General features: G+C 36.0%; 5 protein-coding genes across 5 annotated transcripts; all 5 read right to left on the bottom strand.

The window, feature by feature from the left end:
- Window positions 1-239: 239 nt before the first annotated feature.
- Window positions 240-6,324, bottom strand: LOC128172629 (uncharacterized). The gene is made up of 7 exons (XM_052838402.1): window positions 5,846-6,324; window positions 5,095-5,350; window positions 2,975-3,442; window positions 2,210-2,686; window positions 1,949-2,075; window positions 1,635-1,765; window positions 240-1,418 (listed from the first exon to the last, which is right to left on the bottom strand). The coding sequence occupies exons 1-7, from the start codon at window positions 6,307-6,309 to the stop codon at window positions 240-242; spliced, it is 3,102 nt and encodes a 1,033-aa protein (XP_052694362.1). The 5' UTR covers window positions 6,310-6,324.
- A 562-nt stretch (window positions 6,325-6,886) lies between these two features.
- LOC128174680 (uncharacterized) lies at window positions 6,887-7,855 on the bottom strand. Its single transcript, XM_052840172.1, has one exon. It carries the CDS (start codon window positions 7,853-7,855, stop codon window positions 6,887-6,889), a length of 969 nt encoding a protein of 322 aa, XP_052696132.1.
- A 1,710-nt stretch (window positions 7,856-9,565) lies between these two features.
- LOC128174679 (uncharacterized) lies at window positions 9,566-11,041 on the bottom strand. Its single transcript, XM_052840171.1, has one exon. The coding sequence runs from the start codon at window positions 11,039-11,041 to the stop codon at window positions 9,566-9,568; it is 1,476 nt and encodes a 491-aa protein (XP_052696131.1).
- An 874-nt stretch (window positions 11,042-11,915) lies between these two features.
- On the bottom strand, window positions 11,916-19,493 carry LOC128172672 (uncharacterized). Its single transcript, XM_052838445.1, has 2 exons — window positions 18,425-19,493; window positions 11,916-14,792 (listed from the first exon to the last, which is right to left on the bottom strand). The coding sequence occupies exons 1-2, from the start codon at window positions 18,830-18,832 to the stop codon at window positions 14,142-14,144; spliced, it is 1,059 nt and encodes a 352-aa protein (XP_052694405.1). The 5' UTR covers window positions 18,833-19,493; the 3' UTR covers window positions 11,916-14,141.
- A 51-nt stretch (window positions 19,494-19,544) lies between these two features.
- On the bottom strand, window positions 19,545-21,149 carry LOC128174677 (uncharacterized). The gene is made up of 2 exons (XM_052840170.1): window positions 21,077-21,149; window positions 19,545-20,691 (listed from the first exon to the last, which is right to left on the bottom strand). Exon 2 carries the CDS (start codon window positions 20,595-20,597, stop codon window positions 19,545-19,547), a length of 1,053 nt encoding a protein of 350 aa, XP_052696130.1. The 5' UTR covers window positions 20,598-20,691; window positions 21,077-21,149.
- Between the last annotated feature and the right edge of the window lie 2,081 nt (window positions 21,150-23,230).

Raw genomic sequence — 23,230 nt, 5'->3', positions numbered from 1 at the left:
GCAATCCTAGGACTTACTGGTAATCATTTAACATATTTTGATACACATATGTACTACAAAATTTAAAAAAAAATGCCATGCACATAAGGCAGGATGTACACAAACTTGCTTGTAGTTCTTGACAACTGATTCTTAGAACATCATACAAAGTTTTATAACATACATGTACATAAACATACGTGTGCAAGTACCAAGCTGGTACATGTACATGTATAATCTAACATAAACAAAGTCCAGATTTAATATTGCATATTCCTAAGTCGACAATATGGCAGATTTGGTTTATGTCGATGAATCATTATAGGAAGTTTTGTAAAACAGTTCACATATGGATTCCTATCAATGATAAGTTTTTGACAGCGAAATGTTCTGTTAGGGTCATACACGAGAATATCATTCTGCAGTAGATCCTGTAGAACTTTTTGGACATCACTTTGATATGAAGGTAGATGATGGAAACCTTTCTTCTGACGTACACTTGCAATTTCATCGAAATGTTTAACAAAATTTACCAAGTGCGGATATTCCTTGGAATGAAGAATGATGCTCTCCTTTGTCTGATTTCCAGTGCATGCCACTTTACTGTCACGGTTAACCATTTCAAGGTATTCATCGAGTGCTATGTTGTTATTTTGTCCACCTTGAAGATTGACGAATCTGTTTGCAACAAGTCTTTGCCTAAGATCTTCAGGAAGTATCCCAGTACATGAAGTTAAGGCTGTCAGATGAATAGAGCCTATTAGGTATTTCACTTTGTTTGTCTTGTTGTAAAGAGGCAATTCGTATTTAGCTGACCTAACTGACCGCTCCCCATCCCCCATGTCGACTGCTGTGTCCAAGTTTTTGTGAATAATTAAAAGTTTAAATAACATGACAACATAATCTTGAAGCTCATCTCTGCTCTTCTTTTTGGTTTTGGGCTTCTTTGGAGGAATTTGAACATCATGCTTCTTTTGCTCATGTGCTTGAAGAGAACCCACGCAGGCATATGTTGCTTCGCAAAAGTGACATTTCAAACGTTCATTTTCAAGTGCACCAGACAACCAGTAGTTCTCCGAGTGTTGTGGATCATCTAACACTTCCCTCAATTCTTTACAAATGTCTTCTTCATTTTCAAAAAACCATGTCTGTAAGATTTCACTTGCCACCAAGTTCAACCATTCCACTTTATCCTTCTTTGATAGTTCCTGGAATCCCTCTGGAAATGGGATGTTCGAATCAGCTTCTGTCAGGTGGAAATGATGAAGGAGAAGCAACTGACAAATGGCATCAAATACAGTGTAGAAAAGGAGCTTGTAAGGGCGATATGCGTTCTTCACTTCACCTTTCACACCTCTATGGTTCAACAGATTTCTGTAGAAATAAAGAGTCCCAGGATCTTGTCCACTCTCTGTGCTGAAAGTCAGCTTGGCTATTGCCTATAACATAATCATGATTAAATAATAATATAAAACTAGTCAACTTGATACATATACCATAAGGGATAAAGAGAAAACTCAAAAGATGTTAAGAAAGAGAAATGCTCTCTAATAACTTTTTGAATCTTTTTCATTCGGCAAATAAGTCTCACAATTTATCTTGAAACAAAGACAAACAAAACGTTAAGAATTATTAAAAAAAAATTAGATAGGTACCTCTAAGAAATTCATCAGCCTATGAAAATCTTCTATTTTGGAAATAAACCCTTCTAATTTTTCTCTTGCTGTTACTGCATTCTTCATAGCTTTTTGAGCTGATTGAACTCTCTCGTCTGTTAATCTGTCCCCTACAATATCAATGTTTTCTACAATCAGCACTTACCTTAAATTGAATATCAAAACTTTAAATAATATTCTGGCAAAAAAATCATTATTTTGGAATTTGGATAATTAAATTAACATCTACAAATATTACACATTTCTTATGTTATAAAATTACAAGTATAGCCTAAAGACAAAATAATATTTACCTCCAAAAAACACAGGCTCAACAATGTTTCCATTCTTCTGTGGTATGAAGTCATTGGAAAGTTTCTTCATAAGAGCAATGAGTTCTTGGGTCTTGTTTTCATTACAGTCAAACAGTCCAAGAGGGTACTGAAAATATAATTTAGAAACTATTCTTTAACCAGTCATTGTTCATTATTACCGTAATTGAAATGCTAGATATCTTATTGAATCTAACAGTCACGTTTATTGACAATAGTATATAATAAATGTGTAATAATTACTTGGAATGTTTTTAGCCCAGAGAAATGACTGTAAGGGTGATCCAAATGCTTTGGATAAATAGAGCTGTACACCCTTTGAAGTTGAGGATTGTGCTCAATAATGGAAGTTGCAAATATGAACACTAATTCTCTCATCAATTGTTTTTGCTCAGCAACAGACGGTATAAATTCACAGATTTGTTTGGCATCTCTTTCCTCTATTCTGTGGAGATCCGATAAGGGTGGAACTCTATCTTGAACCGCAATGACGTTGAAGAGATGCAGTGACAGTGTTCCTCGTTCTGAAATCCTGTAAGATGGCAAAATGTTCTTGTCCCAATTGTCCCCGACTAATTGATATTTCACATTTCCACTATCAGCCCAGGAATCCCTCATTTCTTTCACTTTCAAATCTACTAGTTCCTTCCAAGTTTCTAATTTTCTATGAATGGTCTTCGGATGTACACATAATCCAATATTTGACAGTCGTTCAATATCCTACATAACAATACAAACATGCATCAAAATAATTCCATACAGTATTTTACAAGACTTAAACCATTGGTCCCCTATTGTAGAGCCCCCCCCCCCCCCCCCCCTAATCCCCCCGAAGGCAGGTTGTACCAAGTTTGGTTGGTTGAGAAGTTAACATAAGGTAATAAGCAATAGGAAAGGTTTTTTTTTAGCCTTTGACTCTTGCAAGCAAAAATTAATTGCTTGTACCTGTATTTGTTTTGCTACTGAATTATGTACATAGGCAATATATAACATTGTTAATAATCATACCCTTTGAATACATCCACCATGAGTTAACACAAAGGCAATCATGTACTGGAAAAGGGACATTTCCTGGTTTCTCCCATGCAATGCAATGGCAGCAGATACCATAACATGGATGACTGATTTGCTATCACTGGAGAGCTCCTGGTCACTTACTACAGCTGATAGTAAAGAAAGAATTGTAGGGCATCTTCTTTGGAGTTCTTCCTTCATTTGCTGCCACTTAAATTCAAAAAAATCTTTAAAGTCCTTACTCTGGAGAATGGACCCCGACCCCCTCTTACAAAGAGCAAGTGCCTCTTCCTTGATCATTTTCGCTGCCCCATTTGTAACCTCCTCAGGGTGAGATGAGCAAAGGTTGTTAACAATGGTCCTTTCAACATTGTTTCCTCCCACTATTGTTCGGCAAATGCTTCTGTGAACTTCCGAAGTAATCAGGGCTGTTTTCTTTCCACTTGGGTAATGCACATATACCTTTAATAAGAGTAAGTATATTAAAAAATTAGCTGATTTGCATGATAATCACATTGAAGGGCTAATATTTAAAATGTACTTTGAATAATTTGATATAAGCTTAACATGACCAGCAAAAAGACAGTTTTTCAGTATTCTCAGTAATCATTCAATGGGTACACATAAATTCAATTCACACTCACTACACCTGATTTCACAATGTATATGCATAAAGTGCAATTTGTGTTTATGGTGCATTTTCATGTACAGTTGATTATTACTTTTTTACACTGCCATGGTATATTTACTGTTCAACTTTTTATAATTTTATAGAAGTCAAGCATTATTTTCAATGTAAATATATCCATACATGTAAGATAGGTAAGGCATTATAGGGCTAAATAAAAATATTGCATATAATGATAATGATAAATTTTCCATTTACAAGTCGTGCTTAGCTTCATTATAATTATTAAGTATTTCATTTATTTATACGAGTCTTACATGTACAGCAGTTATGAATAGAAATCCTTTCCTTCATAGTTATGCAAATATTTGTCAATATTTGACAAATTAAAGAACATCTTGAGGCATATTCTAGAGTGTTGATATCTATCAACAAAATAAAGAACAAAATTAAGAACAAACTTATGACATACATAAGTACATTAAGTAATATAGACAAACAAACAAATAAACAAACAAACAAAAAGGAAAGCAGTCAAACTTTTAACAATATGAATGGGATTACTGATCACTTCTTCTTTGATCTATTTTGTATATATTGCAAAAATTTCAATATATACTAGCAGTAATCTATGAGTATGATCTACTATATTGTTTTCAAGTTTTCATTCAAATTAGAAGATGATCATTGATCCGTACTGAAAATAATGACAAAATAAGGCATAGCTGTGCCTACACAACATGCAGAATGGAAAACATGATATATCACATTCATGTTCATATATAACACATATTAATTATATTGGCGTCGGAACCGGGGGGGGGGGGGGGGGGTGTAAAAGTAGGCATAACCATAACCATAATCCTTTTTGTTTGCTTTTCAAGATTTCTGATGAGTCTATAAAGCCCCCCCCCCCCCCCTTTCAATTTGCTTCCGACGCCACTGAATTCAGAGTTGAACTTGTCAGTATAATCAACTGACAATAAATTTTCATCAGAAAAAAAATTGACCAACATATAAGTTTAGTAAATATCTAAACCTAAACTTAATCATGAACACTATACCTCAACTTCTCCATTTTTATAAACAGTGTCATGTTTATCAGCTTTATTCTCCTAAAATTTATGACAAATACTCAATTCATTAAAATTCTGACACATGATTTGGTCTTCAATTAAAAAACACATTCACATTGGAAGGCAGTAGAAATAAACCTATGCAATGCTGATTATCCCAAATTGATCATGTTTTAGTTACATAAAAATAACATATTCTAGATTTTTTAAAATTATTGATAGGACATTCTTATAAACTTTAATACTGACATTTGATCTGGATTTCATTTGAAATTTGATCTGGTTTAAAACAGAAAAAGACATCAGACAAAATGCAAAAACTGGACTTAAAAAGTTTATTTTTTTGGACCCATATCCAAAAATAAACTAAAACAATATCACACATTCTTTACTAAATGACAAATGTGTACCTTTTTGCTAAAGTCACCCCCGAGAGAACGACGTGCTTTGCTTGTAATTACAGAGCTGGAGCTTGTATCCACCATCTGAGGAGCAGGCTGAATTTGAACAAGCTTGACAGGCGTTACCCGTCTGATGGGCACTAAGAGCAGATCATCTGTTTGATTGGTTCGGACCCTCTTTACCTGAACATTTTCCTTCAATGGACTCCTCATCTCTCTCTTTTCCATAAAAAATTTAGATGGGGAAGGCACGCAGACACTTAGCCTACAACGATGTTGTAAAGCTTTAGGTGGTTTTATATTTTACTAATTAATTGAAAGTTAACAAACATTATACATGTATAAATAATTATATCAAATCATTACATGTGGATCAGGATGACCATAACTACATAGGATATTAGTTAAGCCCCTTTATTTTAAACACCCTGCTTTACAAACTAATTTCTTAAAATAATAGCCAATAAAGACAATCATGTAATAATTAGGTGGATTAATTATGATGTTAACAAACATTAATTACAATGGGCTATTATTACACAATTAAACCCTGTTCAACATGACATTATTGCTTGTCAGTTATCTTTTACAAAAGGAACATATTTTCATGAGAGATTATAGTTGTAATCTGACTGAATCTGGCGATTTTTTTTTTAAACATAACAGTGTTAAAATCAAAATAATTCTACTAAATTGCCGTTTTAAAAGGGACAGAATGATATCCATGATCAGCTAAATGTTATACAGTGGATTGACAAACCTTTGCATCGTAACTTGGACAGACGCCTTAAAAGAGTCCCGGAGCGTCGCTGCTTCCTTCTCAATTTTAAGGACCTTTTCAATGTTTCTGAAGCACTTTTGGCACACACCGGTATCACTAGTGAATATGACGTCGTTTGTAATGTTACACACATCCTTCACGATTTTCAGTCGTTCTACGGAAAGGCGAAGCTTCTTGTCTAAATACTTTTTGATAGTGGTGTTGCCATCACTATCAACTAACTTCTGTGTAAATGAAAAGCCGCATACAAGACAGGAATTCCCTAGCGGGTACACTTTTTTAGGGGTACTGCCAATGTCTTGTTTATTCGTGGGCGCCGCCATTTTTTTCTTTCGGAAGTAAATTTTAAGCTTTATCGTTCGGAGACCCTCGAGACTTATCAAATTGGCGAAGCCTCTAACGACTTTGCCAGCGTAGATTTCATTGGTTAATACAAAGTTCATTCTGACGTGACCCTGTACGGGATGTCTTCAGATCTTTGTGTAGCGACATCGAATTTGTCAGAGCGGATCAAAGATCTTATTTTAATCAGATTGACTTAATGCTAACGTCCTGCCAATACACAAATCTCTATTTCTGTTGTAAATATGATGTGACATGTAAAAATAACTGATGCACTTAAAATGTAACGTAATTATTCGACACTATTAGCAATGTAAAGACATGACACTTACAGTTTATAAACATCCAAGCCCTGTTTAGTCGGTTAACAGAAAACCATGATGTATGGCGCGAAGCCTTTCTCATTATGAAAATATCCCTCCGGATATTAGATAAACCTAAACAATCTCAAACCGGATAAAATTGAAAAATTATCAAAACAAGTAACAACACACTCCCCTTCTGATTTTGACTAGAAATCAACATTTAAGCAAACTATATCAATATCTGAAAATATAATCAAATTTGACAAAATATTCTGATACTAAACTGGTACCGATATCATGTAAAAGTACATAATACAATAAATCCGATTGCACACACGAATACAAACGTTTATGTCATATTTCGATGGCACACTCACTTAACCTCAAGGAGCTTCACAAGTTGGGTGATCGGACGTACATAGGAAGTGGACGTATCCCCTCGCATTACCCGCACTTTGACCTTGCGAACGAGTTCATCTTCGCTTTTGAAGGCTTCTTCGATTACTCCCATCGGCCAATGGTTTCTGGGGGATTCACTGTCTTTCAGAAGCACAATGTCACCTTTATTGAAGTGGATTCCTGGCGATTCCCATTTTGGTCGGGTCTGAAGAAGGTGAAGATACTCCGAGCGCCAGCGGGTCCAAAAGTTGTCGGCAAGATACTGTACTCTCTTCCACTGGTTTTTGATAGCATCTTTCTTGTCGCAGCTCGGTAGGTCAAAATCATCCAAAGGATTCTTTTGAGTAAGCAGCTGACAAGGTGATAATACCTCTGGTTTATTTGGGTCCGTTGATACTGGCACTAAAGGTCGTGCATTTAGAATGGCACAAACTTCAAGCATAAAAGTTGATAGGACTTCGTGTGTTAGATCATGTTTGTTTTGTAGTAACAAGGCATCTAGGATCCGTCTACAACAACCAATCATACGTTCCCAAACTCCTCCGAAGTGCGAGGCATGGGGTGGGTTGAAGATCCAAGAAATTCTGTTATTCTTCAAGTAATTGGCTACAGGGCCCTTCTCAATAAATTGGGCATCCAACTCTAGCTCTTTCACACCACCAACAAAATTGGTGCCTCTGTCCGACCTGAATTGTTTAACAGGTCCACGAATGGCCATAAATCTGCGAAGAGCATTGATGAAGGAAGGACTGCTTAACTCCTCAATGAGTTCGACGTGGACAGCTCTGGACACCATACATGTGAATAGAATGGCCCAGCGGTTATGGTTTCTTTGCATGCCTCGTGTCTTCCTGTAAACAATAGGCCAGGGTCCAAAGGTGTCGAATCCAACAAATGTGAATGGTGGCCCGGTCTCTAAACGGTCTCTAGGTAAGTCTGCCATTTTTGTCCAGCCAAAGCTGCCTCTAAGTTTTTTGCATGTGACGCAACTCCTAAGCACAGAAATGATTAGTCGCTTTCCACCCACAAGCCAAAAGCCAGCTGCTCGTATAGCACATTCTGTTAAGTGACGTCCTTGATGTTGTATGTTACTGTGAAAATGACGTACTAGGAGAAGTGCAATATGATGGCCTTTGGGTATGATGATTGGATGATGATCGTCTTCATATGGTCGATTAGTGGAGATGTGCTGCAGCCGTCCTCCAACTCGAAGGATTCCGTTTGGATCTAAGACAGGATTTAGGGAAAGAAGTGAGCTGTTTTTAGGTGGTTTACTCCCCTTCATGATTGATTGCACCTCTTCTTGATACACTTCATGTTGGACTTCTTTTATGATGAACTGCTCTACAGGTTAGTGATGACTTTGTATTTCTCTTTAGAAGCCCACAGCAATCTTCCTTAAGTTTGTGATAGCTCTCTTGAGACTATTCCAAGATGAGAATTTCGTAAATCTGGCAGTCAAGGATAATACTTTTTCTGGAGGATCTGATGTCTCAGTCTTCAGGTTCACAACTTCTTTCCTGATCTCTACATCGTCATCCGCCTCGACTACAGGGAAATACTCGTTCACATGAACATATTCATTGACAAGAAATTCTGGTCCTTGTAGCCATACACTATGCGGAAGACTGGAAGTCTTAAAACTTCTGGTGGCGATATCAGCTGGGTTGGATTCAGTAGATATGTAGCCCCACTGCTCAGGTCCACAAAAGGATCTTATGCGACTCACACGATTGCACACATAGACATGAAATCGTCTCGCCTCAGCTGAGATGTAGCCTAGAACTACTCTGCTGTCTGAATAAAAGCGAAATGCACTCTTTGCAATGTCCAATTCTTCTTTTACAGTTTCTGCTAATTCAGTAGCAAGAACTCCCGCGCATAACTCCAAACGGGGAATGGTGTGACCGTGTGTCGGAGCCACCTTTGCCTTTCCCACTAAAAATCCTACATCTGTAACATTGCCTGTACTGACTCTAAGATAGGCTACAGCTGCAATGGCTTCCTTTGAAGCATCGCAGAAGATATGGACACTGACATCGTCTGCTGAAGTCACTGAGGTCCTCTAAACACTGAAGCGAGTTTACCCAGTTTTCCCAACGGATGAGGAAGTTTTCTTGAAGTGGTTCATCCCAACCTACTTGTTTCACTGTTGACATTACCTCCCGAAGAAAAAGCTTTCCTTGCAATGTGACAGGAGCCGTGAATCCTATCGGGTCAAACAGACTGTTGATTGTCGACAGTACCCCTCTGCGGGTAAAGGGTTTCAGGTCCTTTGAGACTTGGAATATGATAGAATCGGTTTCAGTGTCCCAGGAAACTCCTAGACTTCTCTGGACTGGTAGTGTGTCACATCCGAAATCAAGGTGTTTCAGGTCTTTGGAGAGATCATCGTTAACAAACTGCTGCAAAACGGCTTTTGAGTTGGAAGCAATCTTATGCAGTCGAAGTCGTCCTCCTATGCTAAGCGCCTGTTGTGTTCTCCTCATCAGACTGACGGCCTCTTCTTCACTGGTACAGCTCGTCAGACCGTCGTCAACATAAAAGTTCCAGTTGACAAAATCTTGTACATCTGTGTCTGCATGTTGAACAGCCTTGTGTAGTCCATACGTCGCAATCGAGGGAGAAGGTGTATTTCCAAATACGTGTACAGTCATTCTGTATTCCTTGAGCGGTGTATCAAGATCACATCAGGGTGCCAAAGGAATCTCAAAAAGTCTCTGTCTTTCTCTGTAACCTTGAAATTATAGAACATCTGCTCTATGTCTCCAGTGATGGCTATCTCATCCTTGCGGAACCGCAGAAGAACTCCTAAGAGATTGTTGGTTAGGTCTGGCCCCTTGAACAGAACATCATTCAATGCTAATCCCTCATGCCTGGCCGAAGAATCGAAGACCATACGTATGGAGTCAGGCTTTTTAGGGCGGTATACCCCAAACAATGGTAAGTACCAGCATTCAGAATCCATTGAAATCGGTGGTGCTATCTCGGCATGCCCGTGGTCAAAGATTTTCTGCATGAAATCTTGAGCATGACGATGCTTCGTTGGGTTACGTCGAAAGCTGTTGTCTAACATCAGAGCTCGTTTAAGGGCTTGAGTTTTGTTATTGGGTAGAATGGGTCTATTCTCCTTAAAAGGCAGGGGTGCAGTCCATCGCCCATCTGCATCTTTCTTGAAGGAAGAATTCATAATTTCAATGAACTTTTGATCGTCTATGGATGGTCCAAGTTTTTCGTCGTGTTCTGTTTTCTGGAAAACACTGCTGACTACAAATAGCTGATTTTTACAAGGCTCAAAAAGGGTAGGCCTTCCGTTTGAGAGTACAAAGGTCTTGTTTGTGTTAACGACTTCTGAGACATGAGTGTTATTTAAGCATACTCTGCCGAGTATAACCCATCCTAGTGGAAGCTTCTGTGCAAATGGTAAGGAAACTTTTCCTATTTTCTGTTCCATCACGTGGTGGACCTCCAAAAGATCTCTGCCGATCAACAGTTCTATCTGCACTTTGTTGTCTATCCGTTGTATACAAGACGCAATATCTTGCAGATGAGTGAATTGACGTGCTATCTGGGGGGTCGGAATTTCATCCCTGTTGTTTGGAATTTCATCACATTCCAGAAGGGTAGGAAGTTCAAATGAGCAAGTCTTGTCCATAGATTGCACAATATATCCTACACCTTGTCGACCAAATACAGGTTTCTTCCCGGCACATGACACTAAAATGTAGTTATGTTCTGGGCCTCTTTCATGGAAAAAGTCAAAGAGTGTAGAAGTTGCCAGAGTTTGATTACTCTGATCATCCACTATGGCATAAACAATCCGAACTTCCTCCGGTTTGTTTATAGGGTGTACACGAACCTTCAGTATCTTGGCGCATGATCTGTTGGTGGAACGGGTAGTTCCACATATCTGTGTACAGGATGTTGATACCTTGGAAGCGCTCGACTCCCCTTCATCCTGGATCAAGTTGGGGTGTAATGCTGTGGGATGTGAATAAGCATTACAGATGCTGCATTGCACCTTGGATTTGCAGTTTTTGGCAAGGTGACGCTGGTCTGCACAACACTTAAAACAAATCTGTTTCATGCGAATGAACTTCATCCTTTCTTCTAGAGGCTCTGCATTCATTTAGGGAGTGGTTTTTTCCATGCAATGGACAGATTGTCACATCTGACTGACACACAGCTACTTCTGTCGTTCTAGTTGACACATTTCTTGGAGGGGGGTTTCTTTGGTATACACTTCGTCCACCACTTCTCTGCGTTTGCTTCTGATTATCTGACTCATATACAAATCCTGGGTCATTTTTCATTTTTGCAATATTTTGAAGGAAAGAAGTGAAGTAAGTAAATGGTGGAAACTGTCCGTTATGGTGCAATTTATAGTCACTTGCTTTATGAGTCCATTTTTCTTGTAGATTGAATGGCAGTTTAGACACAAGTTTGTTTACACCATAGGAAGAGTCAAAATAGGCTAGTGTGATTGCGTTCTGATCATCACTCTTGATTCCTTCAATTTCAGTTGCAAGATCTGCTAGATCAAAGAATTCTTTCCTCTGGTGATTTTGAAGTTTTGGAAAATCTAAGATCCTTTGTTGAAGTGTGTGTTGAATTATTTCTGGACTTCCAAAACGTGTGTCAAGGCGTTCCCATGCAAGTTTTAATGCCTTTTCTGGGTCCTGTACGTTCGCTGAGCGGATGCTTTGTACTTGCTTGGTGGAATCTGGTCCCAGCCATCTGACGAGCAAATCAAGATGCTCTAGAGGTGATGCCTGTACTTCTGTGACTATGTTGTGGAATGTCGCTTTCCATGATGAGTAGTGGGTTGGATTATCATCATAAGTAGAACAAGAGGCCCATGGGCCACAACGCTCACCTGAACAATGATTGCAGATTGCCAGTGGGCCATGAAATTCACAAAATAAACTCCTTTACCCATAAAAATAGTTGCTCATGCTAAATGATGAAATTGATGAAGTGCTTTTGGTGAAGAATAACATGTTTAAAAGTTTACAACAGATGGACAAAAATAGATAACAATAGGTGATCCAAGTGACTAAGGTGACCTAAGAATGGGGTTATTTAATTACCAATTTAAAATCAAAGTACAGAAGTACTAACGGAAAGTTGGCTTTATTGATCATTAATTTACTTTTAAATGTAATTTTGCATGGCAAGTGGTTTCTTAGCTGTATTTGAATAATTACACACTTTTTATTGTAATATGAATTATGAGGCTTTATCTACAAGATTTCTGAGCTATTGTAGACATAAACCCACCAGAAATGATGTCGTGAAAAAAATAAATGCCATCAAATTTTACGATGTACATGTATTAGTAATCGAAATATTTTTGAAAAATTGTATACAAACAATATTTAACTATGGAGTAGGAATACATACGACTAAAAAAGTAAAATATTTGTTCCATTTAAAATCAGGGTATTTTCAATGTAATTATACATTGAACATGCTTCTGATTGCATAAGTACAGATATATCAATTATTTTTAAGTTTTGCCAGTGATCACGATTTGTGCTTCAGCCCAAATACTGTTCCACTTTTGGTTTGGCAGGTTAACTGCATAGAAGTTGATTAAAATTAACTACCAAAACTTTAGAAATACAGAATAAATTTGGCATTGAGACGGATATAGATGTCGATATGATATTTTCTTTATATATAAAACTTCCTCTGCTTATGCACTTATTAGGCCATAGAAGTTTGCCTAAACTGTAAAAGCTGACATAAATAAAAATGCAAATAAGTTGTAACTGTCAGTTTTAAAAAAAAAAAAGACAGTTTAGTCAGAATTTTGAATACAGGCACATAGTATCAGGGAGGAATTGCCTTCCTCCCCCTAACTTTCTGTTGCAGGGTTGTCTCCAAAACCCAGGAGGTGGGGAATTCCCCCACCTATAATGCCTCAATTACATGACTATTTTCCCATTTCAAACACAATGTAGCTATCAGCAAGACCCCCAGACCCCCTTCTACTTTTTCATTTCCTCCTTCTACTTCAATTTTTAGAGACAACCTTGTGTTGTATCAAAGATTTCTTTAATTTACAATAAAAAAGTGAATTATCAAGGAGTTAGTCTACTTTTTTTAGATCAATTGAAAAATTGAGGAAGTAAAAATTAGAAAATGAACAAAGACATTTAAGTTATAGGTGTACTACGCTACCCTTGAAAAATACAAGATCTTATTGAAAGCCATGAATCATATATACATGTATTTGAAAGAAAAATAAAGCAGTAAATAGTAAATAACCATCAATTTAATAAGGAAAAAACCCACAAAAAATATGCACATTGCATAAAAACAGTTTTTCTAGTCTAAATAAAGACAAACAAAACCAACAACAACAAAAAATTAAAATATATTGCTCTTTGTTGCAACAAATAAGATAAAAAAGCATGCAAAAAAATGTTTCATACATTTCAGCAGTGCAGTAGTGTTAAACTTAAAAATCAAAATGGGTCATGTTAATTTCGAGGCTTAAAGAGATCATTTAAAAAAAATAAATAATTCTGCAATTTTTTTTTATTATATCAGCATGTTTGTGTACTGTATGAATAATATGGTTGATCATTAATTGAATATGCATCTTGCATGTAATATAAAAAGGTATATTTTACATTTGTAGAAATGTAAATAAATAAAAATGAAATAGGAAATGTTACCTGCCATATAAAAAATAAAAGAACAACAGATGTAATGTGTGATAAGGAACAAAAAAAATGAACACTTAATTATGAGTTATGAAACATAAAAATAATTGCCGTACATATAAGGGGAAAAAAAGAAATTTAAAAACAATTTCACATGAATAATACCAAAATGGACAGTTCTAGTAATATTATGAAAACAAATAAAGCAATTTGAGTTACAGATTCTATATTAATAGTTTGATGTCCAACAGTTTTGCTGTCCTGCGTAAATGATAAATTGAGTGAATTTCACAACAAATATGAAGTTGATGGATAGATAAGGAACAACAAAGTTATGTCATAATTTAACATGAACAATACTAAAATCCAGTTTAAGCAATAGTATGCAAAACAAAGTTCTGTTGTCCCGTTCGAATAACATCTTGAACAAATTTTAGAGCATGTATGAAGATGTTGAACAAATATGGACAACAAAGTAAAGTTAAAAGTAACATGATTAATATCAAAATGCAAAAGTTCTAGCTAAACTGTGCAAAACAAAATGAGCATTTTGATTCACGTGTTTGGAACGAAAAGTTTGATGTCTAACACAGTTTTGTTGTCTTGCGAGAAAGAGATTTTGAACGAATTTGACAGCAAATATTCTTCAAGTACCTCACTGTCATCTGAATCTAGATTGTTTGTCGTTGCTAATGTTAACAAGACTGAAGAAAAAATAGTGAGTTTGTATTTTTCATATCCAGACGAGAAACACAAGGTTCCGCTGATGGACCTGTGCAGTGACTCTTTGGTCATTTTTAGTTTGCAAAACTGGCATCTGACAAACTTTTGATTACTGAAATCAACTTTTGATTTACAATTGTCGCACAGGTAACTAAGTGTAAGTCCTGCTTGGGTGATTTTGCCTTCCTTTGTGATTACATCAGAGTCTATCGCTGGCGCACAGTTGATGATGTCAGGAATCTGTGAAATGGTCGTCTGTTTTGTAGAGGTAATTGATTTTGCATTTTGGAAGAGTCTTGTGGATAAGTGAAGGATCTTGTAGCTTTTGTCAACTTCCAGTTTGGATACCAAATCTTCCCAAATGGTGAGCTTCATTGCAGCGGTAGAATCAGCAACTGTAATTTCTTGGCGTTTTATGGGCGATTCCCTCACTACTTGTACCGTTTGTTGAGACACTGACAAGACTCTGACCTCTACAGCAACCTAAGGAAACAAACGCAGATGACATAACATTCTAAAGAAAAAAATCTTTTAACATTCTGAGAATGACACAAGTCTAGTATTTTAACTTGGTAAAAAAAGGTTTTTTTACAAAATATTTTGACTTGTACACAGTGTGTGTGTGTGTTTCGAGGGTTGTCAATTTCAACTCTTATTTTCCTAAACAGGCACTATTTATTTATTTATAGTATGTAACAATTCGTTTTGTTATACTTACATGTTAAATACTGAAATTTGATTGGTTTAGACGCAATTAATAATCCGTTCTATTACCCTCAGCGTTAGCAACACACTTGGCAACAGGTAACACAATGAATTGTTACATGCGCGTAAATATTGCGCGTACGATTTGCAGTAGAATTCACATCCTTTGTATATAAAACCGGTAAAAATTTCTCTAAAATGAAGACATTCAGTATAATAAAATAAATAGTGCCTGTTTGGGAGGATAACAGTTGAAATTGACTCCCCTCGAAAACCAGTGTCAAACTCCGCTTCGCATCGCTTGACAACGGTTTTCTCGGGGAGTCAATTTCAACTGTTACCCTCCCAAACAGGCCCTATTTATATACTGTTACTCTTCGCCAAGTGTGTTGCTGGGGGTAACGGAACAGATTCTCAACTACATTTAAATTAATTAAATATCAGAATTTAACATTGAAGTACAATAATATATAACATATTATCAAACAAATTCTATTGCATATAATGATTTTTGCTCTACACTAAAAAATTTTAAGATTTTAATATGGATTTGATATATGTCGTTTAATAGAGATCATAATGTTTTGGCAAATAAAAAATAAACCAGTGTGCACATTTTGTTTACTATTATTTCTAAAAATATGTTTTGTTTACAATTAAGGCAGAACATGAATAAATGCAAACATTTAGGGGACAAATCCATACAATTCCAATTCGCATGATACATTTGGTTTATTTTTGTTTCTTTGTATTTGGGCATTTGCCATAATGAAATTATTTTTAACTATTCTAAATATTTTTAATTTTAATAATTTTGCTGGTGTACATGTAAATAGGCAAAAATTATTTTGTATGAAATATTATTTGATACTGTAGTAGATAAAAAAAAAATGGACCATGCAGTTTTAAACATTACAAATTTAAGGTAACATATATGATTTTCAAACATGCTTCTTTCAACTATAATTATGCATGGATGTAGAAGGGGGTAGGGGGTCCAAAGCTGTACTACAATGGGTGTTTCACACCACTCTTGAGAAGTAAATTATGAAGAGGCTAGTGTTCTTTAAGCAATTTTAAGCAATAATTTATCTAAATCTGTTATAAATATCACATATTCTACACATGTATGGGTTTTTCCACTTAAAATAATTAATTAACTCAAACATGAATCTAAGGTGTACTTGCTTTGCATGCCTGTTAAATAAATTTCATGAATATTCTAAAAAATATCCCTGAGAAATATATTCATCACCTGCATCTATAGTTAAGGTAGGTCGCGGGTTTGCTTTCGTCATCAAATTCTGTACACAATTTAGACAACTCGAATGGCTCTTTTTGGCGCATTTGTTTATGACATCATAAAGGAGACATCTCAAGGTGTCCCGCTTTACATTTTTAACGTCAAATGCTCTTAGTTATAATAAAGTAATTTGATTTAGGTCTATAGTGTAAATACTAAAGTAGTAATTCATACCAAGTCTTAGTTTTCATATAAGAATCGTAAGTTGGAAATGCAGATTGGAAGCATATATACATCATGACAAATTTTCAGGGTATGTTTTTTCGTGAGATTTTTTATGGGGTAAACCCGCGACCCACCTTTAGAATAAGCATAATTATAACAGCGAAGTTTTATAATTGTCGAGATATCTTTCTGCTGGAATGATTACATAAATCACTTGTGTTCAAGTAGACGGTTGAAGATAACCAATGATAAAAGACTGTTTTTAAATATTCAAACTTTGTATAATTCCAATAATGGACAACAAACCAATTATCAAATATGAATACTAATTAAAATGCATACCCTCATATAACTTTAATTTTGTGTTCTAGTCATGAATCTCAGCTCTGACATCGCAATTTTTATATAATTCATTTTCTCCAAATTTAACAAAAATGCATTTATTTTCTTAAAGGAAGTGAACATGAAAAAATTATCAAGGGCTCAAATTTGTCTGTTTGATGAGTATAATGATATCTGAAAACCGTTTAGACAGAGCTTTCTTCAGTAAAAAGATATACCACTTAGAATTACTAATTCTTGCAATCCATGAGCGCTGCCATATTGTTAAAATCATTACCTCCGTGCTGGGTTATCTCTAAGCATCTAAGAGAGGGCAGCACTGATGCTGCCGTCAGTGAGACACATTGCATTTTTACACACGTGTAGTAACAGGGATAAAATGCCATCATCAAAATGTGAATGGAAACTTGAAAGGAATGTAAAGGGTTGTCATTTTAAACAGTGCTTATGGAGGAAGATTTTGGATCTCAGAATGATGCATTCCCACCAGCAGTTAATGTGACATGTAACTAGAACGGAATGTCCGTGGATCAGTGTTATTGTGACCTATTTTTTCTTGCACTCGGGAATTTCTTGTTTATGAGTTTGAACATTATGTGTGCTACATAAATGAGCACACAAGGTGCATTGCACAGCATCCTGACTTTTTAAAAGTGTCTTAGTCCTGTTATTCTTCTGACAGCATAAACAGAACCGGCGTACATATCATCAAGATCTTATGTATAAAAAAAAACAAATCAGAAAAATTTCCAGGGCATTTAAATAAAAAGTAACGGTAAGAAACCCCGCATGGAAAATGGAATTACAATTTTATATTAATTTAAATTGAAATCTAATATAAAACAGCATTTTATTTATGTAAACACTGACTGCCACATGCATCTCCGTACAAAAACATCTGGAATGTGATGGTCTTATTTTTCACAAATTAATTTATCTATATTCATTTTTTGTACAAATCAGAAATAGTTATCTGAGGTTCATTTATAGAAATGTACTAAATCCTTGTCTTCTCATGACAGTACACAAAATTTTTCTTCACATTAAGGCATAATTTTTTCCTCAACTTTTATCAACTCTGTACATAAACACTGGCCTAGTTCCAACATTGACCCAGTCACCAGCAGCAATGTGGCTTATCTACGTCAGAGAACAGATGCATGCTGGGGAATAATGGATTACCTCCATAAACCTTTCACTGAGAGTGTTAAATTGATAAAATCTCTTGATAGAAATAAACAAATAGGTAACAGACCTCATTTTTAAGTTTCAAAAGGCTTTTATAATTTATTAAGCAACAATTATTTTTTTCATGTTCACTTCCTTTAAAACTGCTTAAGAGATACATAATTCAAATAGGTGCCGAAACATTTTGAAATTGGTGCCTAGACAGCTTGGGTCCTAAACATCTTGGGTCCTAAACGTCTTTGTTGGGGCCTAAAAGTCTATAATTCAACCCTCGGAACCCCCCCCCCCTTCCCCCCTGAAAATAAAACTGAATCCGCGCGTGATAACTATGATAAATACAAGCACTTTTTAAAATTTTTATAAAATACTAGCTAATATGGGGGCGATTATCTTCGTTTTATCCGATAAATACCTTGTTGTGTTCCGGGGTGGCTTGGACTTCTGCAAGGGTTTTGACTTTTTCACCCGTCTTGTCATCGTCGTCTGGAGATTTTTTGTAGTTAAAGTCCAGAGTTCTACACACTTCTATCTTGGTTTTGTAGTTTAACAAAACTTCAGATTTTGAAGAGTCAATCCTGCTCGGTACTAGTTGTACATCCGACAATTTAAGGGGGGTTTGTGCTCGACTAGCATCCGTAAGTACTGAGTGTTTTGAAACATCGAAACAGGCGATTCTGTTAAACTCATTTCTTTTGGTTTGAACGACTGCATTGAAGTACCGAGAATTCGTCCTACTCGTGCGAATGGGAGAAACGTTTTGGACGAAACCCGATACAGTTGTTTTATCCTCTTCTAGCTTCAACTTTTTCGATGCTGACATCTTGAGTTCGTTCGCTGAATTGTGGCGGGAAAAAAAAGACGCTATCTACCCGCCAATTACATATATGTTAAGTCGGACTTAAAAATGTCGGATTATATCATGTTATTTTACACCTTTATTAATTAATCCAACCATTGCGTTAAAGAAGTAGAAATTAATAGTTCGATTTTGTAACAATGTAAATTTGTGTAGTAGTAAAATGCCTTGATCAAATTTTACGAGATCTATAACTGCCAATCTTTTGTTTTGCTCAGAAGTCTTGCCTACCCATTTTTCCGTATGCCGAACCCGAAGCTATTAAACTGATTGAAACACGCCTTTCCTTTATTATAATTTTCGTAATAACTCAGATTTGAATCAGAATTAGCACTTAATCTTTGCAATTTATATTTTCCTTCCCATAAGGATAATTTATGCTAAACTACGTTGAATTGAACTAATTAGTTCTTGAGAAGAAGATTTTTAAAAATGCACCCCCCTTTTTCTACATTTTCAAGGTTTTCTCCGCTTTGAAAACAGATCGGACTTTTATTTCTGCAATTTATATTCGCCCTCCCATAAGGATGCTTTGTGCCAAATTTGGTTGAAATTGGATAAGCGGTTTTAGAGAAGAAGTTCAAAATGTAAAAAGTTTACAGACGGACAGACGGACGGACGGACGACGGACAAAAAGTGATCAGAAAAGCTCACTTGAGCTTTCAGCTCAGGTGAGCTAAAAACGTGAAGATATCAGGTCCTTTTTGGCAATATACCTCGTGAGGTGATCGAACCCATATGGGGAGAATGGCTTGGCTGATGGGTTCAGATTGGATGTAAGATCCTGATTCTTCTCACACGGTGTGGAATGTTTTGGGTTACAAAAGTTCTTGAAGCTTCTTATGGACAAAACGCTAACCTGGTCTTCCTGATTTTCTTTCAAGTTACGTACGTACTGTTTTGTCCGTTCTAAGGTGTCTTGTTGACACTGCTCCTTCTCTGCACACTCTTCGAGGATATCTCCTTTTTCTGTGTCATTAGCGAGTGTTTCTAATGCTTCAAATGTAGTCTGGGCTACAGCAACTGCTTTGCGACTTTCCAAAATCTTTCGCTCTGCTTCGATGGCTGCTTGCTTCCTTAGGAGCTCCGCTTCCTCTTCTGCAAACTTCAGGTCCAATTTTGCAGTTTGCAGGCCCACTTTAGCTGCTTGGCGTTGGATGATAGTGCTGAGGTTTGAGCCAGTTGTTGAGGGGACTTGAGATGTGACGCTATGCCTACGCTTTCCTACAGATGATTTTTTGTTGAGAGAAGAATAACTCAAGTTTCTCACCACTTCTTCTTTAACACGGAGTGGTAATCCTTCAGTTTGACCGTTACTTTCTGCAAATTGTGTGTAGGATGGCACATTATCCGTAAGTCTACTTTCAATCTCAGTTATCATGTAGTCAACTTTACCACGAACTGATGATGCAACTAGCCTGTGTGAGGCCTCTTCCCTTAAGCTAGCTGCTGTTCTTGTTCCTTTTAAGTATGACACATATTCATTGGACAGACTGTTGTACTGATTAGCAAAGTGGATAAGGTCAGACTTCATAGCTCGTAGAACATTTTCCTCCGTTGGACGGACATCTTCAAATTCTAGAATCACCGTTTCAATGTCTCTTCTTACATCTCGGAGTCTGTCATTATATTTCTCTACTTTGTCCTCGAATAGCATTAGGGCTTGTTGAGTAAGCGTCCTCACTGATCGTAGATGTCGATCTGGTAGACTGCATGTACCGATATCCATGGCGTATGAATGTGTAGTACTAAACTTTTCTCACTATGCAGTAACAAGCTTCAGACTTGAGTTGTTTTATTGCCTCCTCGGAGAGGGTGAGAAACTACAAAAGTTACAACATTTATAAGTACATGTACAGACATCAACATGACAATCCACATTTCACATTATGCCAAATTTAGAAAAATCGAGCGTGACTCATGTACATAATGTTAGCTGTAAAATCTAACAATTATAACATGTCAAATTTACTTCTAAAGAGTTCAGGTAAGTTATCGAGACAGCAAATTGTAAAATATCTGGAATAAAATCACGTTAGAGAAATAATGAGATAGTCCGATCTATGTTTTACTTAATGCTAACGTCCTGCCAATACACAAATCTCTATTTCTGTTGTAAATATGATGTGACATGTAAAAATAACTGATGCACTTAAAATGTAACGTAATTATTCGACACTATTAGCAATGTAAAGACATGACACTTACAGTTTATAAACATCCAAGCCCTGTTTAGTCGGTTAACAGAAAACCATGATGTATGGCGCGAAGCCTTTCTCATTATGAAAATATCCCTCCGGATATTAGATAAACCTAAACAATCTCAAACCGGATAAAATTGAAAAATTATCAAAACAAGTAACAACACAGACTAGATTAAAAGACTGCAAGAGAGGTATTGTTTCACATCTAATCAAAAATGGAGTTCGATCTGGTGTAAAAGGAGAGGCTGATGTGTTCAGTGAAGCAGATCTAATTTGCAAGCGGGTGGGACTCTTCACTGTCGAGGAAAACATTCACAGTTTGTCCCTATCACAGAGATTTTCTAGGTATTCACTGGCGTCCCAAGACCTCTTCTCAGTATCCTAACCATAAGGGAACTGCCAAAGCATATCGGAGTTTTAACTCTCGCATGTGTAAGCGGATGATTTCTGAGTTTGGAATTTTAGTGCCAGTCGGTTCTGGTAAGTAATTCTTATTCATCATGTTTATATTCAGCAAGATTTTGAACAGAAGCTATTTAAATTCTAAAATGAGACGCAGTAACAGTAAAATATCTCGCAAGGGTTAATTAAAATTTTCATGACCCTTCATGGACAAAAACTTGGGGGGGGGGGGGGGGTTCTACATTGGTCCATGTACCTGATACAAGTACATATACATGTATAATCATAGTCTGTCCCAAGTTATTGCTTTCATCAATTTTTGATGATTTTTGATTAAAAATACACATCTATGTGAAAGAAATACAGTTGAAATTGATAAAAGAGAAAATATCGAAGATATCTTCATTAACACATACTATCATTTTTCACTCTGACATAAAATTTCACAGGAATGATAACAAATTCCTAAGTGAATTTATAATGGAAATTTTTACATCTTTTTACCATTTAATAGGAACTCACTTGGAATACTTATTTTTCAATGTATTATAGCTATTTCATGACTGTTTCAATGCAAAATCCCCGTAGAATGTCTATTTTGGGTTAAGTATTGAAACCTGAAGTGGTAGAGGGGGCATTTCAAAACAGGTAATCCAACCTGGACATTTATCATATTTGTGGATGATCGTAGTTTGAGCACAAAGCCTTTAATGTAATGATGATTATCGAAATGTCAAGCGAAAAGTAGTGGAAGCAAAATCTCGGGGCAGAGTATATATAGCTACGAATTCCAAATTACATGTATTTTCATATCTGATTCAATCAGTAGATTTATTTGATCAGCTGATGATTGGTAATTTAAATGCTTTTATACCAGCATGTATTAGAATTTTCATCAACCATACATTATATGATAAAACGCATTTTTTGCATGTACAATTAGGAGGCCCAGATGGTATATTTGCTGAATCCATCAGGCAATACTTAATATTCAGAAAAACTGAATGAATTTGGCATCAGGCATACAATGCTCATAAATGCCCTCTTCATATAAGAAGTGAAGGTTGCATATACAATGAACTGAGTAAACATGTTATCATACATACATTGTATTACAATGGTTAAACATGCTCACTTTAGCTCTCACACATATATACATATAAAGATATAAATAATTATAAACAAGAAAATAAACATTGAAATGTTCATCAATGTTAAAAAAAAAAGCTAAAGAACACTCTAGGGATATGATAAATCTGTCATTTAAAATTTACCTCTAGAAGTAAAGAAGAGTTGTAAGTCAATTATTATGATGGACTTATTATACAGAGATATATTTTTAAAAAAATGATAAATTTAATACTTTTCTCTTAAAATTTTAGGAATATGCAGAAAATGCCATGGAGATTACTTGAATCTTCCATCACCAATAGGAGAGGTAACAAATGCAATCTTATTTTACTACTGTTAATTTCCTGTTGTATAAAATAAGTTACTTATCCATAGTTGCATACCTAATAGTATATGAATGTGAGTTTAGACAATTAAGGCATGGGCATTTTTAAGTCACCTAAGTCAAATGACCTATTACCATGATTACATGTACTTTCCGTTTTTATCCATCGTCATGCTTCATTGGATGTGTGCTATCATTAAGGCTGGGCTCTATTGATTGTACATGTTACATGTATAATGAAAGGTCATGAGGTTGGTAACCATTGTATTTATATAAGTCCTAGTGCCAAGCATCATACAT

The sequence above is a fragment of the Crassostrea angulata genome, chromosome 2 (assembly GCF_025612915.1).
Source record: "Crassostrea angulata isolate pt1a10 chromosome 2, ASM2561291v2, whole genome shotgun sequence".
Taxonomy (NCBI): Eukaryota; Metazoa; Mollusca; class Bivalvia; order Ostreida; family Ostreidae; genus Magallana; species Magallana angulata.
This window is presented reverse-complemented; position numbering and strand designations above follow the sequence as displayed.